Source organism: Brachyhypopomus gauderio, chromosome 19 (assembly GCF_052324685.1).
Source record: "Brachyhypopomus gauderio isolate BG-103 chromosome 19, BGAUD_0.2, whole genome shotgun sequence".
NCBI lineage: Eukaryota > Metazoa > Chordata > Actinopteri > Gymnotiformes > Hypopomidae > Brachyhypopomus > Brachyhypopomus gauderio.
In genome coordinates this window covers 7,718,359-7,740,172 of record NC_135229.1, presented here as the reverse complement: position 1 = coordinate 7,740,172, position 21,814 = coordinate 7,718,359, and the positions used below count along the sequence as shown (strand labels likewise).

Below are 21,814 nucleotides of genomic sequence, written 5' to 3'. Positions count from 1 at the left end.
GAAAGGTTGGAATCTCGGGTCCAGCTCTTTCATGGTTTAATTCTTACTTAACCGATCGCTATCAGTTACTCCCTCCAAACACACAAACGTGAAATATGGAGTCCCGCAAGGCTCCATCTTAGGATGTTGCATGTCAGTTGCATGTCAACTTTCACTGCTATGCAGATGACACCCAACTTTACATATCAGCCAAACCTGATGACAAATACAGATTAGGAAAAATAGTGGCCTGCGTAAGAGATGTTAAATGCTGAATAAACTTCCTCCAATGTAATGGTGACCAAATGGAGGTTCTCCGCAAGACAGAAAATACCAGATCTAATTCTAAATCTCGCAGACTACCCTATTACACCTGGCTCAGTAGTCAAAAAATAAAAATAATTGGCGTCATACTGACCCAGAGCCGGAGTGGCTAATCGGGAGATTCGGGAGGATTCCCGATGGGCCGGCTTATGTCAATATCTAGTTTGGGCCGATTGGGATGGAAAAATAATTTTGGGCCGGATTTGCGCATGAAACTCCCGGGCTGAAAAAGTGGCCCACTCCGGCCCTGTACTGACCTATCATTTGATAAATACATAGATAGCTAATACTACTAGGATAGCTTTTTTACATCTCCGTAATATTGCCAAGCTAAGAAATGCATTATCACAGCATGATGCAGAAAAATTGGTACACGCCTTTGTTAGCTCCAGATTAGACTACTGTAAGTCATTACTGTCAGGATGCTCAAATAGGAATCTAAATAAACTTCAATTAGTTCAAAATGCCACAGCTGGAGTTCTGACTAGAACTAGAAAATATGATCATATCAGGCCAGTCCTATCAGTCTTGCATTGGTTCCCAGTTCAATTCCATATTGATTTTAAAATTATTCCACTGCACAGGCTTGCTCCTGACTACATCCAAGAGTTTACTCCTACTATGAACCTCCACGTTCCACTAAGATCACAGGGTGCTGGCCTCCTATTATTTCCAACAATTAATAATGTAACAGCAGGGGGAGAACCTTCGGAATAACCTTCCACAATGCGTCCGGGACTCTGACACAGTCTCAATCTTTTAGTCTAGTTTGAAAACTTACTTATTTAGTTTAGCATTTGGTAATTAATGTGCCCCCTTAGAAAAAGGTTACGGATCTAGGGCAAATGGTTTTATGGTGAACTGGGCCACTGGTGCTGTCGTCCTGTCACCGCATATTGGGATATGTGACAATTATAAAAGTTTATTTTAAACTGACAATTTATCAAAATGCTAATTTGTGTGCATGCAATTCAGACATTGCATCAACATCAACCTCATTTCTAGGGAATAATGCTGTTATATGATGCCTTCCCCTTTTATTAAACAAAAAGTAAAGGTTTTTTCCATTGTGGTGAAATTGCCAAATTGCCCCTGAGCTGTGTGTTCATTGGTGTCTGTACTTCACACATTTGAGGTCACCACCATTGTACCCCACACACCTGAGGCAGGTCATCATTACTGTACCCCACACACCTGAGGCAGGTCACCACCACTGTACCCCACACACCTGAGGCAGGTCATCATTACTGTACCCCACACACCTGAGGCAGGTCACCACCACTGTACCCCACACACCTGATGCAGGTGACCACCACTGTACCCCACACACCTGAGGCAGGTCATCATTACTGTACCCCACACACCTGAGGCAGGTCATTACTGTACCCCATACACCTGAGGCAAGTCATCATTACTGTACCTCACACACCTGAGGCAGGTCATTACTGTACCCCACACACCTGAGGCAGGTCATTACTGTACCCCATACACCTGAGGCAAGTCATCATTACTGTACCTCACACACCTGAGGCAGGTAATTACTGTACCCCTCACACATGAGGCAGGTAACTACCACTGAACTCCACACACCAGAAGCATTTATACCACCGAACTCCACACAGGCAGGAAATTGCCAGTGGAAATTGTAGACTGGACGTAACTGTAATAGTGGTAAAGATGTTGAGATATGATGTCTTAACACTGCGCCACAGTTGCATGACAAATTCAGCGAAGGCCACGTTGCAGTCAGGATCATCCTTCCTGTTTCCATTAATGATTTCCAGTGAGTAAAAAATTTTGGCTTCTCAGTTACTCTAATTGTCATAATATGCCCGATGAAAATGACATCTAAAGAAAAAACAAACTTGCATAATACATAGGTACTGGACTTACTGATGATTAACTATATCAAGCATAGTCAGATGACTAGAACAATGCGGTGAGCCCTGTTTGTGAAATCATTACTGTCTGTATGTGACTCATAGATCCTGAAAAAATACCTAAAGTCTAGTCTAAGGTCTCTGTGTAGTCTCAAGTGTCTATGTAGTCACTGTACATCCATGCAGAGTGGACCATTTAAATTATATACGTCAAAAATACTGCATTTGGGTTTTTTTTGTTGCCCAGTAAAGGCATTCGGACTGCATTATTTTATGACTTTCAGTTACAGTCCTCACTTCAAAGGAAATATCTTTAATGGCAGGCATGGGAATCGAACCCATGACCCTCCGGTCACAAGACCAGTTCCCTAGCCACCAGACCATGACTGCACCATAAGCCCCCAAATATGACACTAAAATGATTACTCATGATTTATCTTCATGAATAAGGGTCCCATTTTGCTCGCTTGTGTTTATATGATATGTGTTAACTGAGGGCTGTGCTACTTTTAGGGAGATTTCTTCCATCTTTCAGTTCAGTCTCACAAGGAATTTGAATGTTGTATATTAACAGTTTATGTTGTGTAGTAAAAGGCTACACCCTTAAGAGGTGCAGGACTGCCTAAAAACAACATTGGTTTAGTTTGGGGGAAAAGGTTACAAACACACAAAAAATGTTTGTGGAAGCAACTAAACCTGGCTGAGGTGAGACCTCCTGAACGATTCATCCTTTGTCTTTGTTTGCCTCGGACGTCCACAGATTTACATCCGAGTAAATCTTCAGGGTATTTGCTCAAGATATCTGCCTCTCCCGCCTTTGACACTGTGCAATCTCGTTGGCGGGATTTCAGCGACGAAAGTTTTACCACCTTGTTTTGCGTGGGAACACTTTTTATAAGCATTTTTGTAAAGGAATGTTCTGGCTTGAAATCACATTCTTCTTCAGTAACATCAAGTTTCACCCGACTGGCTCCTCACCGAGTGTTTTGGTCTTGTGATCCTGCTCAGTTCTACGTCAGATTATTTCTGTAGCACTTTTATCTATATGCTTATTTCACAGATCACTCTACCAGGTAACGCCCCTTGAACTGCTGATAAAATGTGCGACCTCTCTCTGTCCTCCCCCTCCGATTTCACAAACTAAAGGCTTAATTAATGAAAGCTTTAATTAATAATTAATAATAAATGGGCTCTGGACACCAGGAGTCATCTACACCCCTCCACTCCATCCTCAACCGTGAGTGACGGTGTGCAGAGACAGTGTGACCGCACCATCACCATGCTGTACCATAGCTCACTGTACAGGCATAGTACAGGCGTTACTAGTACGTTAGCTAGGACGCTAGTGCCCATCTTTGAGGTGGTTAAGGCATGGACGTGTTTTCTCTGCATCAAATTATGAGAATATATAATTTTGAATATATATCTATATATTTCTTCGCTTAGCAACAGCAATTGTTCTAACTGTATTACTGACAGCCGCGTGAGGGATCACAGTGAAGCTACAGCTACTCGTGATCGACCTGAAAAGCCAGTGAACACGTAATCGGACAGCTTGACTTGCAGCACTGGGACCAATTAAAAGCCCTTCTGTTTTTCAGAATGCAGTAGGAGAGGAAAGTAATAGGGAGAAAACACTAGACGTATGTTTGTAGGCAAAGGTCAGTGTGCTGACTCACTAGCATGGTCTCTTCACCCAGGTACTGTTTTCTTCACGTAGCCCTTAGCATTCTTGACATGACAAAAACATGACTGCATTTTGATTACATTATGGGCCAGCAATCTACTGTATAGTCACAGGACATCTTTGAGTAATATAATATCAAAGAATATTGGTTAAAAGTGTGTACAAATGTTGCGTCTCTAAATTACCCCACCGCATGCAACTATTAGAAAGTAGTAAGTGTGTCAGGAGCAATCTAGTAACTGTAACCAAGTAGCACAGGACCATAGTGACATGTATAATAAATAATCTAATAAATAATCTACTTTTCAGTTATTCTACTCAAAGGGGGCTAATAACTCCAACAAATTAGATTAACTCTAATATATAATTACAAATAAGTTATAATATGGTTTCTTTTAATCAGATGCCAAGTGTATAAATTATCTTAGCAATACATCTTAGAAGAAGACAGTTTAACAATATTATCTCTATGTGCATTTCATGAAAGTTTAGTCAGATATGGCACAGAGGTGTTTCACAACTTTACAACAACAAAAGCCAGTGACATGAATGACCTTTTCAAAGCACAGAGAACTCAGTGTTTACATTCTCATCATCCTTCTATGATCTGAAGAAACCCGAAGAAAGAGATGCAGTAGAGATGAAATAGTTCAAAACCAGCACAGGTCTTGGGATTGTGATGACACCTACATCCTGAATGCAATCTTTCATACATACGACTGTTATGTAAGCCTAATTTTAGCTGCGTTTTACCTGCATTTTTCAAAATTATATATATATATATATATATATATATATATATATATATATATATATATGGGACAGAGAGAGAGAGAAAGAGAGAGAGAGGTTCAGGAGTAGCTGGCCATGTCTACCATCACAATGATGTAGTGGAAGAATTATTGCTTGCCGACCTCTGAGAAAATGAAAGACAGAAATGTTCTATTGTTGTGAAATATGAAGAATTACAAAAAATAACCAAAAAAGAAAAACAAAAGTTTCTAAATTAACACCAGCATGACTCACTTCTACACAACTGTATGTTTTTTCTTGTAGATAAAGCAATGTGTGAAATAAATACTCTGGAAGCAAAACTGTGTTCAAATATGATGATGATATCATGATGTTGAACTGATATTGTAATAGCATGTTACAGTCAGCTGAGAGGTGTGAGAATCATAGTAGGCTGTGAGGAAGGGGACAACTTCTCCACAGTCCTGTAGCCTTGTGGGTAAGTCTACAAATGAACAGTGAGCCTGGCCATGTTCGGTCCACTGTGTTGTCTGTTCGGCTTTCTGTCCTAATTAGGAATAACATGAAGTCAAAATGTGAACTTCAGAAACTCTCCAGTTGAAATTGTTCTACAAGATGTTGCCAGATGTAGCAGAATCAGTTACTGTTGCTATAGTTGTTGCACTTAAGCTTTTAAGCTTTATTTATTTATTTACCCAATACAAATATTTTTCAGTTTATACTGAGTTTTGTTTTCACTACTCATGAAAATTTAGGGATATTTGGCTTTGTGGTAAAATGTATGGAAAATGTAAAAAGTTTACACTACAATGAAATTATATATGAAAGTAGGGCATTTAAGTAGAATCATGCAGCTGTTTATTGAAACAAAAGCCAACTACAGTGGTGGGTATACCCCAACAAAAAATATCCGTGTCTCAATAACTTGTCATGTACCCTTGAACATCAAATACAACTTGACAATGACGTCTCATGCTGTTCATGAATCAACTTATTGTCTGCTGAGTCATGGTGGCCCTCTGAAGGGGGCCCACAGGTCATTGAGGTTCTGAGGTAAAGAGTTATGAGCCTCTACACGGTGACTCAGCAAATCTCAGGGGTTTTCTATGGGATTCAGGTCTGGAGAAAGTGCAGGCCGCTCCATTTGAGGAACCCCAGTCTCCAGCAGCCGTTCCCTAGTGATGCAACCTCCATGACCTGGAGCATGAAGATAAAATTAGGCCTGTGTTGTTCATGCAGAGTCACAACAACTGGATTAATGATATTATTCAAGTAGTTTGGGCTTGTCACAAAGCACAGGGCAGTTCTGTATTGACTACACCTGCCCACACCGTAACACCACCACCACTGCCACCAATCTCACTTGCAGCCTGCCGATGACACCCTGTGACACTCTAAGCTCAGTGGCCATTTCCATCTGAGAACTTCCCGTTTGAAGCCTTGCGATGGTGAGGTACTGTAGATCAATTAAGTGTCGTCTTCATGGATCAAACGTGTTGTGAATTTTAGGAGGAAGGATACAAAACCATGCAAGTGTTGTGTTTTTGAACAGAACTTTTACAGTTTCATTTTTCACATATTTAATTTTTACCGGTGCAAACATTTTCCAATGATTTTTCACCACATTGTGAAACACCTGTAGTACATCTGTTTTAAACATGTCCTACGTCACTAGTGTAGTACATCTGTTTTAAACATGTCCTACGTCACTAGTGTAGTACATCTGTTTTAAACATGTCCTCCGTGTGACGGACACACACTATGCAGCATGAAGTTCATTCGAACACTATTATGCAGTTTGAATGTTCATCTCATCTAAGCGACACTTAGAAAAAATAACTTTTGTTACTGTTGTTTGCTACTTTTGTCCTCTAAAATACAGTAGAAGCATCAGCGACTGAGCCATGCCATGCAGGCCTATGGATACATACAGGAGCTGCCCCCGGCCGGACCGGATGACCATATATGGTCAGGGGTTGAGCTCTTTCTACGCGCTCCGCCAGTGACAAAATCACATACCTTCCCCAAAAGCTGCGAGAGCAAAAAAGCTAGATGACTCATAGCAAATTGACTGCTTTTTGCCTTTTGCGACAGTTATTCGGAAGAGTATAAAGGTACGAAGGCCAGTGCCAGCCTTAACTGACCGGAGAGTCTCAACGAAGCGAAGTTCTCACGTGGAATTACACTTGAAGCGGTCGCGAAACACAAGTTAACGGAAAAATGAACTGCGTGAACTTCACGGCGATACTGCCTTTCCTTCTCTTGAACTTCTTGTGCGCATCCTCGGGTAAGAAAGCTGCTACTGATACATTTACGTTTTACCATCCAAGATTACAATACTGCGCAAGAAAGTGTGTGCAAAACTGCGAATCTTAGTTCGAATCATTAATCGGGTGCGCCCAGCCGAACTGCGCAATGTCACATTCGTTCTGTAACGGGTGATGAATGTAATTCAATTTGACATATTTAATAGCATTTGTGCATTGCATTACCATGTTTTAAACGTATTTCTTTCCACATGGCATCAAAAGACTATCTACCCAGAGCAAAGAATGTAACCTGGTCATCACACAACTTCAAGACCATTCTGAAATGGGGACCTAAACCTTTCAACTACACTCATACAGTAGAATTCTCAAAGTAAGTATAAAACTTATTTGCACTTTCAAATCCAGTTTAATGTCGCTTTTTAAGGTCACGCACACAGGGGCTGATGTCGGTTTTGGTCCCTGACACCCAGTGTGACCCTCGTGTCTCTGCAGGGTTGGGAGTGACAGACAGCGCAACCCGCACTGTATCAGGAGCGCGGAGAGCACGTGCGACCTGACCAACGAGCTCCGAGATCTCAAGACCTCTTACGTTGCTGACGTCTTCACGGAACCTCTACCGGGCCAGAGCTCGGATCGGGTGGAGCTGCCCTTTACTCAGTCCAAGAGGTTCTGCCCTTACACTGACAGTGAGTTTTCATTCGCTTATTTTACAGGATTTAAATTCTGTTGGAGAATGTTGTTCCTGTGGATGTTGTCTTAGCAGAGGGAGGTCGAGAAAGATGATTTATGGACCATAATGCTAGTTCAAAAGATTTATTGAAACCTATAATTTTTAATAGCTACATTTGTAATAATGAGATGATATCTTATGAAGTGGAATAAATGTAAACAACGTAAAGCATAAATAAAGACAACTACAAAAAACTACACAATAAATACACAGTAAATTAAACAATAAAATCAACTGCCCCCTTTAAGTGTTTGTTGAGTGGTGGAGGACTAAATTACTCTGTGTGTGTGTTTGCAGCCATAATAGGAAAACCAGACTTCAAAATAAAGCTGGACGAAAACAAGACCATCGTGATCTACATCCGCGACCAGCCAACTGCTTTGTACAAAGATGGCCGCCTCTTAACGCTGCGTGACATCTTTAAAGGGGACCTGAAGTACAAGGTCATGTACAGCAGGGCCAGGAGCACCGGGAAGGTGAGTGTTGGGGAAAGCCCACAAGCCATTTTTATCTCGGCTGGTACTGTGAAGGACACATGATGTACATTAGGAACACACGTCTGTGAAGGACACGTGATGTACATTAGGAATGCACGTCTGTGAAGGACACGTGTTGTACATTAGGAACGAACGTCTGTGAAGGACACGTGATGTACATTAGGAATGCACGTCTGTGAAGGACACGTGTTGTACATTAGGAACTAACGTCTGTGAAGGACACGTGTTGTACATTAGGAACGCACGTTTGTGAAGGACACGTGGGTGTACATTAGGAACGCACGTTTGTGAAGGACACGTGATTTACATTAGGAACGCACGTCTGTGAAGGACACGTGATGTATATTAGGAATGCACGTCTGTGAAGGACACGTGTTGTACATTAGGAACGAACGTCTGTGAAGGACACGTGATGTACATTAGGAATGAACGTCTGTGAAGGACACGTGTTGTACATTAGGAACGAACGTCTGTGAAGGACACGTGATGTACATTAGGAACACACGTCTGTGAAGGACACGTGATGTACATTAGGAACACACGTCTGTGAAGGACACGTGATGTACATTAGGAACGAACGTCTGTGAAGGACACGTGATGTACATTAGGAACACACATCTGTGAAGGACACGTGATGTACATTAGGAATGCACGTCTGTGAAGGACAAGTGTTGTACATTAGGAACGAACGTCTGTGAAGGACACGTGATGTACATTAGGAATGCACGTCTGTGAAGGACACGTGTTGTACATTAGGAACGAACGTCTGTGAAGGACACGTGATGTACATTAGGAACGCACGTCTGTGAAGGACACGTGTTGTACATTAGGAACGAACGTCTGTGAAGGACACGTGATGTACATTAGGAATGCACATTTGTGAAGGACACATGATGTACATTAGGAACGCACATTTGTGAAGGACACGTGGGTGTACATTAGGAACGCACGTTTGTGAAGGACACGTTATTTACATTAGGAACGCACGTCTGTGAAGGACACGTGATGTACATTAGGAACGCACGTCTGTGAAGGACACGTGGGTGTACATTAGGAACGCACGTTTGTGAAGGACACGTGATTTACATTAGGAACGCACATCTTCTACTGAAACAGTTAAAACCTCAGTTGGAGGAGTGCAGCTGTTTTTGGCTGCCTGACCTTTGATATATATATATATATATATATATATATATATATATATATCTATCTCCACTGATACTGGCAGACATAACTTTTCACCTGACCTATTACACTCACATTGTGAGCAGAAAATAGATTGATTCATGTTTATTAAATCCATTGATTTAAAACAATACAATATGATTATGATGCGTAATATAATTGAAAGAAAACTCCATTATAATCAGTTTTGAGCATTAATGGGCAGGATGGTTTAATGCTGTTGTAAAACTCTTGATTACACAAGTAGTTACTACAGTGACTACAAAGGCAGGTCTTCTCCTGGGTTACAAGCTACAAGCTAAAATCAAAACCAGAGAGCTTTAACAGAACTCAGCAGATGTTGTACGTGGTGGAAACGGTGAAGTTTTTCTGAGTATTCAGTATCCCTGCTGCTTTCCCCCCAGACTGAGATCATTGTGGATCAGAACGAGGTGGAGATGCTCGGCCTGGACCGGGGGGAGAGTTACTGCTTCAGCGTGGCCGCGTATATCCCGTCCAGGAGATCGCCCAGGAAAACCAGCAAGTGGAGTCCTCGCAAGTGCTCGCCGGCAGAGAGGCGGAGCTTCATCGACGGTGAGTCGGAATCCCGTCGCTCGTCCCAGACTTCGTCCTGTTTGCCTCGTCCCGGCCTGTCTGTCCTGCGAGGTTTCCGTTGAGCGAGTCTCGCGGCCGAGACGCCTCGGGAGCCGAGAGTGACATGGCGGCGAGGTGAAAGGTCGGCAGACAGTGCAGGAAGGATGACGCTCCATGATCTCTGACTCACGTGGTGGTGTGTACGCTGCTGTCAGCCTATGTTTCTGTAAATAAAATGTGGAAATTACCACGAGATCCATGGAGACAGCGCTGGAAAATTTAACGATAATCCCATTAACACCTCCACAAAAAAAACAAACAAAGACTTACACAACTGTAACTACGCTCTCGCTGAATACAGTATCTATCCTTTCAGAGTACGGCCTGGGGACAATCGGAGGCGGAGCTCTGGTGCTCGCCGCCGTGCTCATCGTAGTCGTCGTCATCGTGGTGACCTGCCGCAAGAGAGCACGTGGGCACAAGGCTGGGAAGAACAAGCAGACCACGCAGGTGTAGGGACGCACGGCTGGGGTGCGCCACACCCGACTACCAAAGCCTGCGATCTGGTTTCTGTGAAACGATAACACTACAGGATATGTCATACATATCCACGCTTCAGTTGTGATAATACTGAAACAGTTGAACTCTTCGAGAACAAATATCAGAGTTGAAATATTTCTGACTAAATTAGGTGATTGACAAAGAGCTGCTTTTTGTATTCATCTAATTGTTTGGTTGTAGTCAATAAATGTGTTTTTATGTGGAGAAATATCTGTATATTAGCTGCTATATTTATTAGATACATATTTTTTTACTTTCTTACTGCTCTTCACATGTATAAGATTGTATTTAATGAACGGTACTCCAAATATGTAATCACTCAGATTAAATAAATAAAGTCTCATGTCCGGTGTCGGAGGTTTCCTCTCAGCAGTCGGTTATTTTAAAAGTTGTTCCTTGTATAAAGTGTGGAAAAGGATCCTTTTCTACGTTATTTCCGTCACATGTACGTTGGGTTGTTTAGACATTAATTCTACAAGTCTGAGGTCAGTGAATGTTCAACTGTGCCACCTACAGTACAAGTTTTTCAAAATGTGAGGAATTGATAGAAAACGAGGTTCTGAAGTGGGTGGTCTAACACGTTAAAAACTATGTTGTTTATTGTAGCGTCTGCATGTGCTGAACTTGGCAATTCAAACATGGGAAAAGATTTAAATTTGCAGAGATATTTGTTTTAAATTGTCACAAAAACTAACCTGAGGAAACAAGGTGGGTATATATGATGTATAATTTAATACACAGCTCTAGTTTGCCTTACAGTTTACTGACAAAAATATTTGATATGTGCCTCTATCCCCGAACACACAATTTTCAGCATAACATGTTGCTGTTAAATAAAATACAGTTGAGACAGATGTTTACAGATTATATGTTTTGATAAGTCCTAAAAAAATCAAACAAAATACAAATAAAACATCCAGCAGTACCATCACGGCCCAGAGACAAAACAATTCAGAGTTCCTCTTTAAGTGAAGAAATCTCAATAGAAAAGTAAAAACCAAACATTATTTAAATTACTCTAAAAATCATGAATATTAAAAGATATCAACAGGACCTTCATGTGAACATTATCTGAGGCCAAACAACTCTCCTTGAGAGAGATTTATCTCGGTATTTCCTCCTGGACAGAGAAAAAGGAACACACTTGTACAGCTTCGCCGTCTTATCAGAAATGAAAGGACAGATGTCCAGTTCAACACTAATCACACTCCTGTCCACACACGCTCAGGAACCAAACTCCACTGTCTCCTTGGTGATGGGCTTGAACTCATAGTTTCCTCTGCCATCCATGTGAAGGTAGTACTACAAGAAGACATTTAGCTTTGTGGTCAAAAACATGGTGAAATGCAACATGACATCATCCCAACAGGAGAACATGTGTTGTTTTATACAAAAAACCTCTATTAAACCCAAATTTACAGTTTTATCAAAAACATTAATTGACCCATCAATCAATTTAGCAATCTATCAATGTCAGTCACTTCATTAATCGATAAATATAATATTTATCAAACATCCCTCCATCCATCTATCAATGTATCTGACCAGCAATCCAACCATTTATCATGTATTGGTCTGAGCTACATGTTGGGATTTACCTCATGGTGCTTCCAGAGAGACTTTCTGTGGGAGACGGTAAACAGGGTGATTCCAACCTGAAACGAGTCCACAGACGAAAGGGAACATTAGAACGGGTCTCAGTCTGGCTCTCCGTTTAGTGTAAGAACACTACCAGGATCTCCTGAGATCCAGTGATGGCCCCGAATAGAATGGCGTTCTTTCCAAAAGGATTTCTATCTACATGTATTATTGATGGGGCACTTAAAACTGGTGTTCTGCCATATATTGTAATTCTGTTTGTCCACTTTACAGCCCGTCCAGATTTTGCCTGCATGGGTGATTATTTCTTCACTTTGTCCTGTGAGTGACTTGAGGAAGTAAACAGAGGAAGAGCCTGACCAAGTGCGCCACCCAGAGGGCTGTACTGGAACTACCTATTAAGGGTCTTAAAATATGCAATCCATGACTTAAAGGGAATGAGAGAGGTCTGATGTGCAAGTATAAAGACCCTTCTCAACGTATCCTAACAATATAAATATTACAAAATGCTCAACAGGCCTGTATCTTTGACCCAGGATATCGTACGGCTTACAGAATAGAAAAATTCCCCTCCGCTGACAGGAAGAGGACTGTGCACACTACCTTCCTGCAGTGGCTGTAGATGTAGTCCTCCACGTCCACGCTCACGGCACTGGTGCACTCGTCCAGGATGGCGAACTGGGGCTTGTGGTAGAACAGGCGTGCCATCTGAACCCAGACATGACCAGAGAGTCCAAACACAGTAAACACACAGGAAGGCCGGGAGGATTGCATCATTTCCTCTTCAGCAGGACAGAAGACACTTACGGCCATCCTCTGCTTCTCTCCCCCGCTCAGGACGTCCATCCAGTCCTGGACGCTGTCCCAGCCGCCCTCTCTGTCCAGGATGTGGCCCAGCTGGACGTTGTCGAGGTATTCCTTCAGCACCTGTTCACAGTCCCCACACGCTCGTTTCCCACAATGCCTTTCTGCTCCCCAGCACAGAGGTTCGCGGACCTTCTGTTTTTTCTACTTCGGTGTTGATGAGAATACTCGTCGTTGTACCTTATCAGAAGTTCCTTTACTTCTTTGGTCTTCATGTGCGTCAGGATAAATGACCTGGTCCCTCAAGGAGCCGATAGTCATGTATGGTCTCTACAAACACACACAAACAGTAACTTCAGCTTCAGTGTTACGTTGTCTGTGAAACTATCCATATATAAAGATAACTAAAGATAAACCCGGTCTCTAGGCGCCTGCGGTTATCGTTACCTGGGGAACGTAGAAGAGCTTCCCTCGTTCAGGCTTGGTCAGACGTCCTCCAAACAAAGGCCACAGCTGAGGCACAAACCCTCAATGAGTGACTGAACACGTCTACAACTACAGTTCACACGTATATGTGACTGAACACGTCTACAACTACAGTTCACACGTACATGTGAGTGACTGAACACGTCTACAACTACAGTTCACACGTACATGTGACTGAACATGTCTACAACTACAGTTCACACGTACATGTGACTGAACACGTCTACAACTACAGTTCACACGTACATGTGAGTGACTGAACACGTCTACAACTACAGTTCACACGTACATGTGAGTGACTGAACACGTCTACAACTACAGTTCACATGTACATGTGCAGTTCTCACCTCACCCAGGACCCTGAACAAGGAGCTCTTCCCACAACCGTTGGGGCCACACACTAGCACATTGGTCCCGGATGACACCTGCAAAACAAGAGGATGTCTGATATGGTCTGATCTGATCTGATTGGCTCCAGTGGTGTTTTCATCATCTGCTTCAACAAATCATAACACAGATAGTCCTGGTCCTAAAATGCGATTGGCTGCGTCATGTTGGTAGCTGATGTAAAATCCTGGATATACACCCACCCTCATAAAGACTTGATTCTGTACCAACGCGGTCTTCTTTTGAAGAGTTATCAGTTTGTCATGGTGTACGTGGTGCTTTGTTTACGTTTCGTTGTGTTGCACATTTCCTGTTTTGATTTCTTGCCACACCCCCTCTGTTGGTGTGTGTTGTGCCTTATGCGCTACACCACCAGTGGTGTCTTAGGTTATTACATTCTGTCCTCTGTAAGCCTTTTGTATTTCGGTCAGTGTACCTTACGTTGACTTTCTTATGTTCTAATTTGTGCACGTTGGGCTTCGTTTTCGTTAGTTTAATTACACACTCAGTTGGAGAATCATGTTTGCTTCCTTCTTTTGTCCTCCACGTTCTACAGCCTTGACGCTGTTGTGCTGCTAAGCAACAAAAACGTGTGAGCACAATACATTGGCTGATTTGTTTATTGTGCATTTTGCTAATAATAAATGTAATTTATTGAGCGCTGGCCTGTTTAATCATATTGTTCTTGTTGCCGTTTCATTACAGGATCACATGGTGCCAAAAATACCCTTACCCATTATCAAATCTCTAATGCACAGCCTTTCATAGCCTCTTGCCTTATTAATAAAGGAGTAAGAAATTAATTACGTACATTTTTGAGCTAAAGCAAGAATAAATGAAGGCATTGCTTGTGGCCTCAGTGCCATGTGCTCATGGCACATGGCTGAAGGCTTTTATCACTGTTCAGCACTGCTTGCTTGGTGCCAAAGATTTTGATGAAGGACACAAAGTTCTGCTCATATGATCCAGAAGATCCATGGGCCTGTAAATCTGGTTGGGCCCCTAAGCGTTGGTGAAATTAGACGAGGCATCACGGCTTACATGTGATAAAAATTCAATTACATACCGAGCTTCCGCTTAATACAGAATACAACACCAACCTCAAACGATAAGTCGTGAATCAGGATATCTCCATTGGGTGTTGCGAGAGGTATGTGCTCGAACCTGTGGGTGAACACATCCCGTTGATCTCTCCAATAACCCATGTAAGGCAAGCTTCTTAAGTGCTTGACATAATGCATGAAGGAGTTCCTGAACTGTAAGTGATCTATGACTGATGTGTAGAGTTATGAGTGATAACCAGGTTATCATTCATAACTGGGCTGTGTAGTTTTTTATCTTACCTGATGATATTATCTGCATTAAAGATTTCTCCACTACCAGGGACCAACTTCATTTTCTCTACAGCTTCAGACTCTGACATTGGAAATTCTGAAATATTAAAAAATCAGCTTTATCTATTCAAGTGACAGTTATCTGCTAATAACGGTGAAATGTGAAGCCCCAAACCTTTTCCTGGTTGGGAGATCATTGTACGCTCATATTTCCCAGAGTTCAACTCTCGTAGCACTTCTTGGATTTCTGTGATCCGTGCAGTGAACCTGCAAAAGGGAACGCACTGAGTCACGGTAACCGTAATGCACAGGGTCCCGTCACACACTAAATGTCACGCTTGCGATTCCTGTCACACACTAAAGCCTCCCAAGTCATGTTCACACTGTTCAATTTCTCATACATTTCTGAACGGTGTGACATTACAGCTCATATTAAAGGTGTTAATGAGGTTTATTAAGGGAAGTCCTCACCCTGACAGCCTGGTCATCTCCCTGCCGGCCAGCACGATACGGCCCAAAGCCTGGGCCAGACTGAGAAGCATGCGTCCGCTTTGGTAGTAATCCTGCACAAACAGCCCAACAAGAACACAATGGAGCTGCTGTCCAGCCAGGCTCACACAGCACAGGGTCACCTCCGTTACAGCCGCTACATACACTATATTGGCAAAAGTATTCGCTCACCTTCCTTGACTCACATATGAGCTTAAGTGACATCCCATTCCTAATACATAGGGTACAATATGACATTGGTCCACCCTTTGCAGCTAGAACAGCTTCAGTTCTTCTGGGAAGGCTGTCCACAAGGTTTAGGAGTGTGTTTATGGGGATTTTTGACCATTCTTCCAGAAGCACATTTGTGAGGTCACATATTGTTGTTGGATGAGAAGGCCTGGCTCTCAGTCTCTGCTCTAATTCATCCCAAAGTTGTTCTATTGGGTTGAGGTCAAAACTCTGTACAGGCCGGTCAAGGTCATCCACACCAAATTCTGCCATCCATGTCATTATGGACCTTGCTTTGTGCACTGGTGCACAAGACATGTTGGAAGAGGAAGATGCCAGCTCCAAACTGGTCTCCAAAGTTGGGAGCTTGGAATTGTCCAAAATGTCTTGGTATGCTGAAGCATTCAGAGTTCCTTTCACTTGAACTAAGGGGCCAAACCCAGTTCCTAAAAAACAACCCCACACCATAATCCCCCCTCCATCAAACTTTACACTTGGTACAATGCAGTCAGACAAGTACTGTTCTCCTGGCAACCACCAAACCCAGACTCATCCATCAGACTGCCAGATGGAGAAGTGCGATTCGTTACTCTAGAGAACGTGCCTCCACTGCTCTAGAGTCCAGAGGCTGCGTGTTTTACACCACTGCATCCAACGCTTTGCATTGCACTTGGTGATGTATGGCTTGGATGCAGCTGCTCGACCATGGAAACCCATTCCATGAAGCTCTCTTCGCACTGTTCTTGAGCTAATCTGAAGGCCACATGAAGTTTGGATGTCTGTAGTGATTGACTCTGCAGAAAGTTGCCGACCTCTTCACACTATATGCTTCAACATCCACTGACCCCGCACTGTCAGTTTACGTGTCCTACCACTTCGTGGGTGAGTTGCTGTTGTTCCCAAACACTTCCATTTTCTTATAAAACAGCTGACAGTTCACTGTGGAATATTTAGGAGCAAGGAAATTTCACGACTAGATTTGACCTATTACAGTTCCATGCTGGAATTCACTGAACTCCTGAGTGACCCATTCTTTCACAAATGTTTGTAAAAACAGTCTGCATGCCTAGGTGCTTAATTTTATACACCTGTGTCCATGGAAGTGATTGGAACACGTGATTCAAATAATTTGGATGGGTGAGCGAATATTTTTGGCAATATAATGTATATGTCCACTCACTTTACATGTATGTCAAGACTGGAAAATGTACATGAAAACATACATCCTAGTAGAATTCTTGAAAGTTAAATGAGTTTCAGTAGTTGTCAATGTACAGAATTACTGGACAGAATGAGGCCTGAGAACTTGCTCGTCTCTCCGCCTGTCAATGACATCCTGACCTTCTCTGTGACACAGTTAGAAGAACCTCCACACAAAACTCCCAGTCTCTGTCAATTCAAAGCTTACCTCCAGCCTCTCAGAGTGCGTGCTGTGGAGATGACGCTTGTTTGTGGGGTCCAGGAAGGGACGGCTGACCACCACGTAGCCAACCACCAATGCGACATCTATGGAAACCAAGAATAATGTTTCTGCATATTCCAGGGTCTGCTTACCAAAACAGTGGGAACGTGACAAACTATCTTATGTAAGCAGTTTATAATTTCTTCTCCCTGACTCACATTTAGCTACAATACTGTCTACGATGCCCATGGAGAAACGGAAGTATATGAAGCGACTCAAGTGCTCCACCTGTAGGTGGCAAAAAAATAATAAATTAATAAAAAATTTTAATCATCACAAAATATTGCAGCTTTTTGCCCCTTCAGAGTATCCATACCAGCTTCTGGAAAGTCTCATAGATGCTCTTCTTCTCCCTCTTGCTTCCATTGTAGAACGCAATCTCCTCACTGCAATATCACCCACGGACTGTGTTCAACACGGCAATGACGTCAAACAGAAACCAGGAGCGGAACGGCGGCGGTGGACGCTCAGGTACCTGTTCGTGATGAGGCGTGAGTTGACGTATCTGAACTCCCCCTCGTACTTCTGCTCCGTCACCGTCATCCTGCCGATTGGTCTCCGTAGCCTGGTCAGCAGAAGACCAGAGAGGACCAGGTAGCTGAGCATACCAGCAGGGCCCTGCGAGACAGCGAGACGACGTCAAACACGACGTTACGTGATGTGTCAGATGGTGCGACGAAAAAGATGGGGTGGCAGGGTGGAGAGGAACCGCGTGAAGCTCCTGCCTTCATAGATGAAACTCACCAAAAGTCCAATGGCGGTGGTCAGCTTGAAGAGGTAGAGGATGATGTCCAGTAGAGGCTGCAGGGACAACAAGAGGCTAGATTTGATATACACGGACAGAAGAGAACATCTGAGGACACATTTGCGCATGTAGGACACTGGAGACGTCTCCCTCCTGCGTTACCTTGCTGATGTTGGAGTACAGGTCCACCACACTGTTACAGAACTTCTCCACATCTTGGGTCAGCAGCTGGTCGGGATTGGTGATGCGGTTGTCCAGGTTACCGATTTTGTAGTAGGTGAACCCTCTGTGGACAAATGGGGACATCGGTTCTTGAGAACCGATGACAACTCACAGGGAAATGGCTAATGAGGAGATATTTACCTCAGGTAGTCACTGTACAGGTGTTGAGTGAGTCTCACGCGGAAGCGAAGTTTGAGCTCGTTCAGGCCCAACTTCAGGAAATTATTGACTAAGGAGATCTGATTAGGAAAACATGAAACTTGCTTCATGGAAGTTATGAAAATTTCAACAACACAAATACCCGTAAATGTCCGAACAGTTTAGCACCTTCACATATCTTTGAGTGCCTGATAAAATGTGTCACAAACCACTTCTCCATATTCCATGTATAAAATGTAGAGTTGAGAGGTTGTGTTCTGTTTTTGTGCTCCAAAGATCTGAACCAATTACCAATAAAATTCACTGATTTTCAACAACAGCTAAACATTTGTGTTTACTTTTTACTAGTATATTACAATAAAAATATAATACATTAGTTTTCTCTTCTTTCTCATTTGCTTGTATTTTGTATTGTAAATAACAAGCTGCATTTTAAAGAAGAATAAATGATAATCAAGTAAAGCTTAAAATTCCACAATGTAAAACAATAAGATATTATAACTTCTATAGTAATAATAAATTACATATATAAATTCAATTAAAAGTAATACACTTACAAAAGGCATGACAGCAATAAAGTTGAATAAGTATGACTTGAAAGCTTTTGCTGATCGTCCAATAATTGCACTGCAAGCCACATTAAACCACACACACACACACACACACACACACACACACACACACACACACACACACACACACACACACACACACACACACAGACACTCAATTCAAGCTTTAAATAGACATCTCATCTGCCTGAAGTACGCACACAGGACTGGAAAAACCGGTTTAACAGCCCAGCATGTGCTGCCTATAATGGCCAAACAGTGACACCTAGTGGCAAAATATGTATAGCACCAAGTCCATATTAATTTATAGCTACATAATGGGTGGTGGGTGGGTACGTTCAACACCCCCACTTTTTCTGAAACACGATTTCATCATCCCACTTTTGTCAGATTAAAACAATACTAAAATATGCTAAACGGCCTATGACATCCCAGAACACCCCCACTTTTCAAAAGCTTGATACACACCTCAGTGTAGCACTGAGTTTCTGAGTATCATAAAATAATCAGATTCACTCCGGCAACCGTAAAGTTCAAAGAGCGTACAAAATCCTGAGAGTTAGTACCATGTAATTACAACACTGACTACATTTGTGACATGAAAGACCCTCTTGGTCTCCTTACCTCTCAATCATTGTCCCATTGTGGATCATCCAGACATCACAGTAGGTTCGGGCCACCAGCATTGTGGCAATGAGAACCAAATACCCTGACTGTAGATTACAAACAGGTAATTACACATTATAGCACGGAATCTGACATAATACATCCAATAGCAAAATACACTGGTAATACAGAACAAATCACTCACCTCTTTGCAAAACACTTGTGGCACTAAGATTTTCAGTATACGGCAAATGCGGTTTACGAAAACTTTGTCCACGACAGCCTGGTCCTTTTTGACCTTCTGAAAATGCAATTAAAATCAGTATGAATTCTTATAATATTCAAGCACACAAAATGGCTCTTGGAAAGGTAGAGGGCACTTACATCATTTTCAAATATTAGCTCTGACGTCCTCTTGCCCCTGCTGAGAAATTAAAACAAAAACTAGAATTCAGAAGCCACCAGTCACCAGTCCCATTGCACATAGTTTTACCAGTATGTCTAACGCCTGCATGCATACGCCGGTATAGAATACACCCTGGTTAGGTTACAGCCTCACCCCGATTAACCACATCCAGCATCACACAAACGACGGCATTTACTGAAACCAACGATCTTACCCATGATTTGATATTGAAGAACGTCTCTGTTTCAACACGTATAAAATAAATGCCAAAGCACCTGCTATTGAAGAATTCCTGGCTGTCAGGTACTTACTGATAGCCGCCATATTTACAATAGAGCCAATCAGGAAGCAAGACACTACCGGACAAGCTTGAGGTGCGCTTGAGTAACATAAGAGTGCTTTACCTACCCATTTTAAATCGTCTTTGGTGATTCTTTATTTTAGATATGCGCGAATACAATACCCTAGCTAAAAATGTTCCTTGCATAATTTGTTTAACTTATTTATTTCGGTGAGTCAACATCATAATTAATTTCTGTTCTCTTACAGGGGACTTTTATTATGTCAATATAGAGAGTACAGGGAGTACAAACCACCTGTAATTCGTCTTCATGTCGCAAGATGTAGCCAGAGTTATATATATTATATATATAATATAATATCACATACTGGTTAGCATCTGTTGGAGAACTTAAGATGATCTGAATTTAAATGCTTATTTCAGTACGAATACCGAAAAGTGATGGAACGTTCATACAGCCTGGACACTGGTGTGAACAGGTGTGAAGTATTTTGTCTTAATAGCTTGTGGTTTGATGGAAAAAAAAATTAGAAGGCATCAAGAAAGACGGGTATTTAGTGTAGGTTTTATTAATCCCAAATACTGAGGTAGTAGCAAACCATATGTACTAAACAACAATTATACAAAAAAAACATCATAGAATTCATATACTATATAAAATACATGCTCTAAAATTTAACGATATAGTTGATTTACATATTGCACAGATAATGTATAAGGCAGAAAAAAATTCTCTTCCTAACAGTATACAGAAGTTATTTGAAATTAGAGACAACACATATGAACTTAGGGAAACAAGTAGATTAAAAAAAATAAGAGCAAGGACTAATATAAAAAATAGATGTGTATCAGTTAGGGGGTTAACTTTATGGAATAGTTGCAGTAAGGAAATGAAAATGTGTAGTTCAGTAAGTAAATTTAAAAAAATGTACAAGAGTAAAGTAGTAAATTCTTATAAACTTGTACAGTGATTATATATGGATTGGGTGATATTTACTTATTTATTTATTTATTATTTATTTTTTATGTTATTTTGTGACTGTGCTTTGGTATACAGAATGTGAGATAGGCTTAATGTAAAAAGGGTAGGCAAAATAAGCTATAAGCTTCAACCTATACCTTTTCGGTTAAATGTATTTTGCTGACATGTTTACTTACAGCAAACTGAGGTTGTGTTGTTGTTTTGTTTGTTTGTTTGTATATATATTCTTTTTTATTGTGGAGCACATAACCGAAATAAAACTTTTCAAACGTCAAAACGTCAAATGTACCGAAGTCATCTTCCCCAAGTTGGTATTTGAGTATCTCACCGTTTATTAAATACATGAATTATTACCTTGGACAGGCCTGTCACCTTTCTATCAGAATTGTTAGTTGTAACTGCTTTCATGTTCAACCTGATCATTTCAATCATCAACTACTCGTTTAGCCAGACGTGCATCTGACATGTTGTAATCAACGTGTCATGAGCACGGGCCAAAATAAAAGCTCACCTACACTACACAACTACACCTGCTCGCCTTTAGTTCTTACGACCCTGCTGTAAGACACCGCGGCACTGCAAAATAGACG

General features: G+C 41.8%; 2 protein-coding genes across 2 annotated transcripts; one reads left to right on the top strand and one right to left on the bottom strand.

Moving 5' to 3' along the window:
- The first annotated feature begins 6,636 nt into the window (after positions 1-6,636).
- f3b (coagulation factor III, tissue factor b) lies at positions 6,637-10,796 on the top strand. The gene is made up of 6 exons (XM_076981452.1): positions 6,637-6,910; positions 7,155-7,263; positions 7,386-7,579; positions 7,921-8,099; positions 9,710-9,878; positions 10,255-10,796. The coding sequence occupies exons 1-6, from the start codon at positions 6,844-6,846 to the stop codon at positions 10,392-10,394; spliced, it is 858 nt and encodes a 285-aa protein (XP_076837567.1). The 5' UTR covers positions 6,637-6,843; the 3' UTR covers positions 10,395-10,796.
- A 352-nt stretch (positions 10,797-11,148) lies between these two features.
- On the bottom strand, positions 11,149-20,288 carry abcd3b (ATP-binding cassette, sub-family D (ALD), member 3b). Its single transcript, XM_076981451.1, has 23 exons — positions 20,156-20,288; positions 19,920-19,959; positions 19,741-19,836; positions 19,554-19,642; positions 18,915-18,984; positions 18,340-18,437; positions 18,139-18,262; positions 17,976-18,032; positions 17,707-17,849; positions 17,548-17,617; positions 17,390-17,459; positions 17,178-17,275; positions 15,521-15,612; positions 15,225-15,316; positions 15,059-15,146; positions 14,816-14,879; positions 13,676-13,753; positions 13,290-13,355; positions 13,083-13,172; positions 12,846-12,965; positions 12,642-12,746; positions 12,038-12,094; positions 11,149-11,741 (listed from the first exon to the last, which is right to left on the bottom strand). The coding sequence occupies exons 1-23, from the start codon at positions 20,263-20,265 to the stop codon at positions 11,664-11,666; spliced, it is 1,995 nt and encodes a 664-aa protein (XP_076837566.1). The 5' UTR covers positions 20,266-20,288; the 3' UTR covers positions 11,149-11,663.
- Positions 20,289-21,814: the final 1,526 nt, after the last annotated feature.

Bases quoted from the DNA above. Each gene is read 5' to 3' on its own strand.
- f3b (XM_076981452.1), top strand. From the start codon at position 6,844: ATGAACTGCGTGAACTTCACGGCGATACTGCCTTTCCTTCTCTTGAAC. The intron at 7,264-7,385 runs GTAAGTATAAAA...GTGTCTCTGCAG, and splicing joins CATACAGTAGAATTCTCAAA to GGTTGGGAGTGACAGACAGC. The intron at 9,879-10,254 runs GTGAGTCGGAAT...CTATCCTTTCAG, and splicing joins GAGGCGGAGCTTCATCGACG to AGTACGGCCTGGGGACAATC.
- abcd3b (XM_076981451.1), bottom strand. From the start codon at position 20,265: ATGGCGGCTATCAGTAAGTACCTGACAGCCAGGAATTCTTCAATAGCA. The intron at 19,837-19,919 runs GTAAGTGCCCTC...TTGCATTTTCAG, and splicing joins AGCTAATATTTGAAAATGAT to AAGGTCAAAAAGGACCAGGC. The intron at 12,095-12,641 runs GTAGTGTGCACA...GACTCGTTTCAG, and splicing joins TCTACAGCCACTGCAGGAAG to GTTGGAATCACCCTGTTTAC.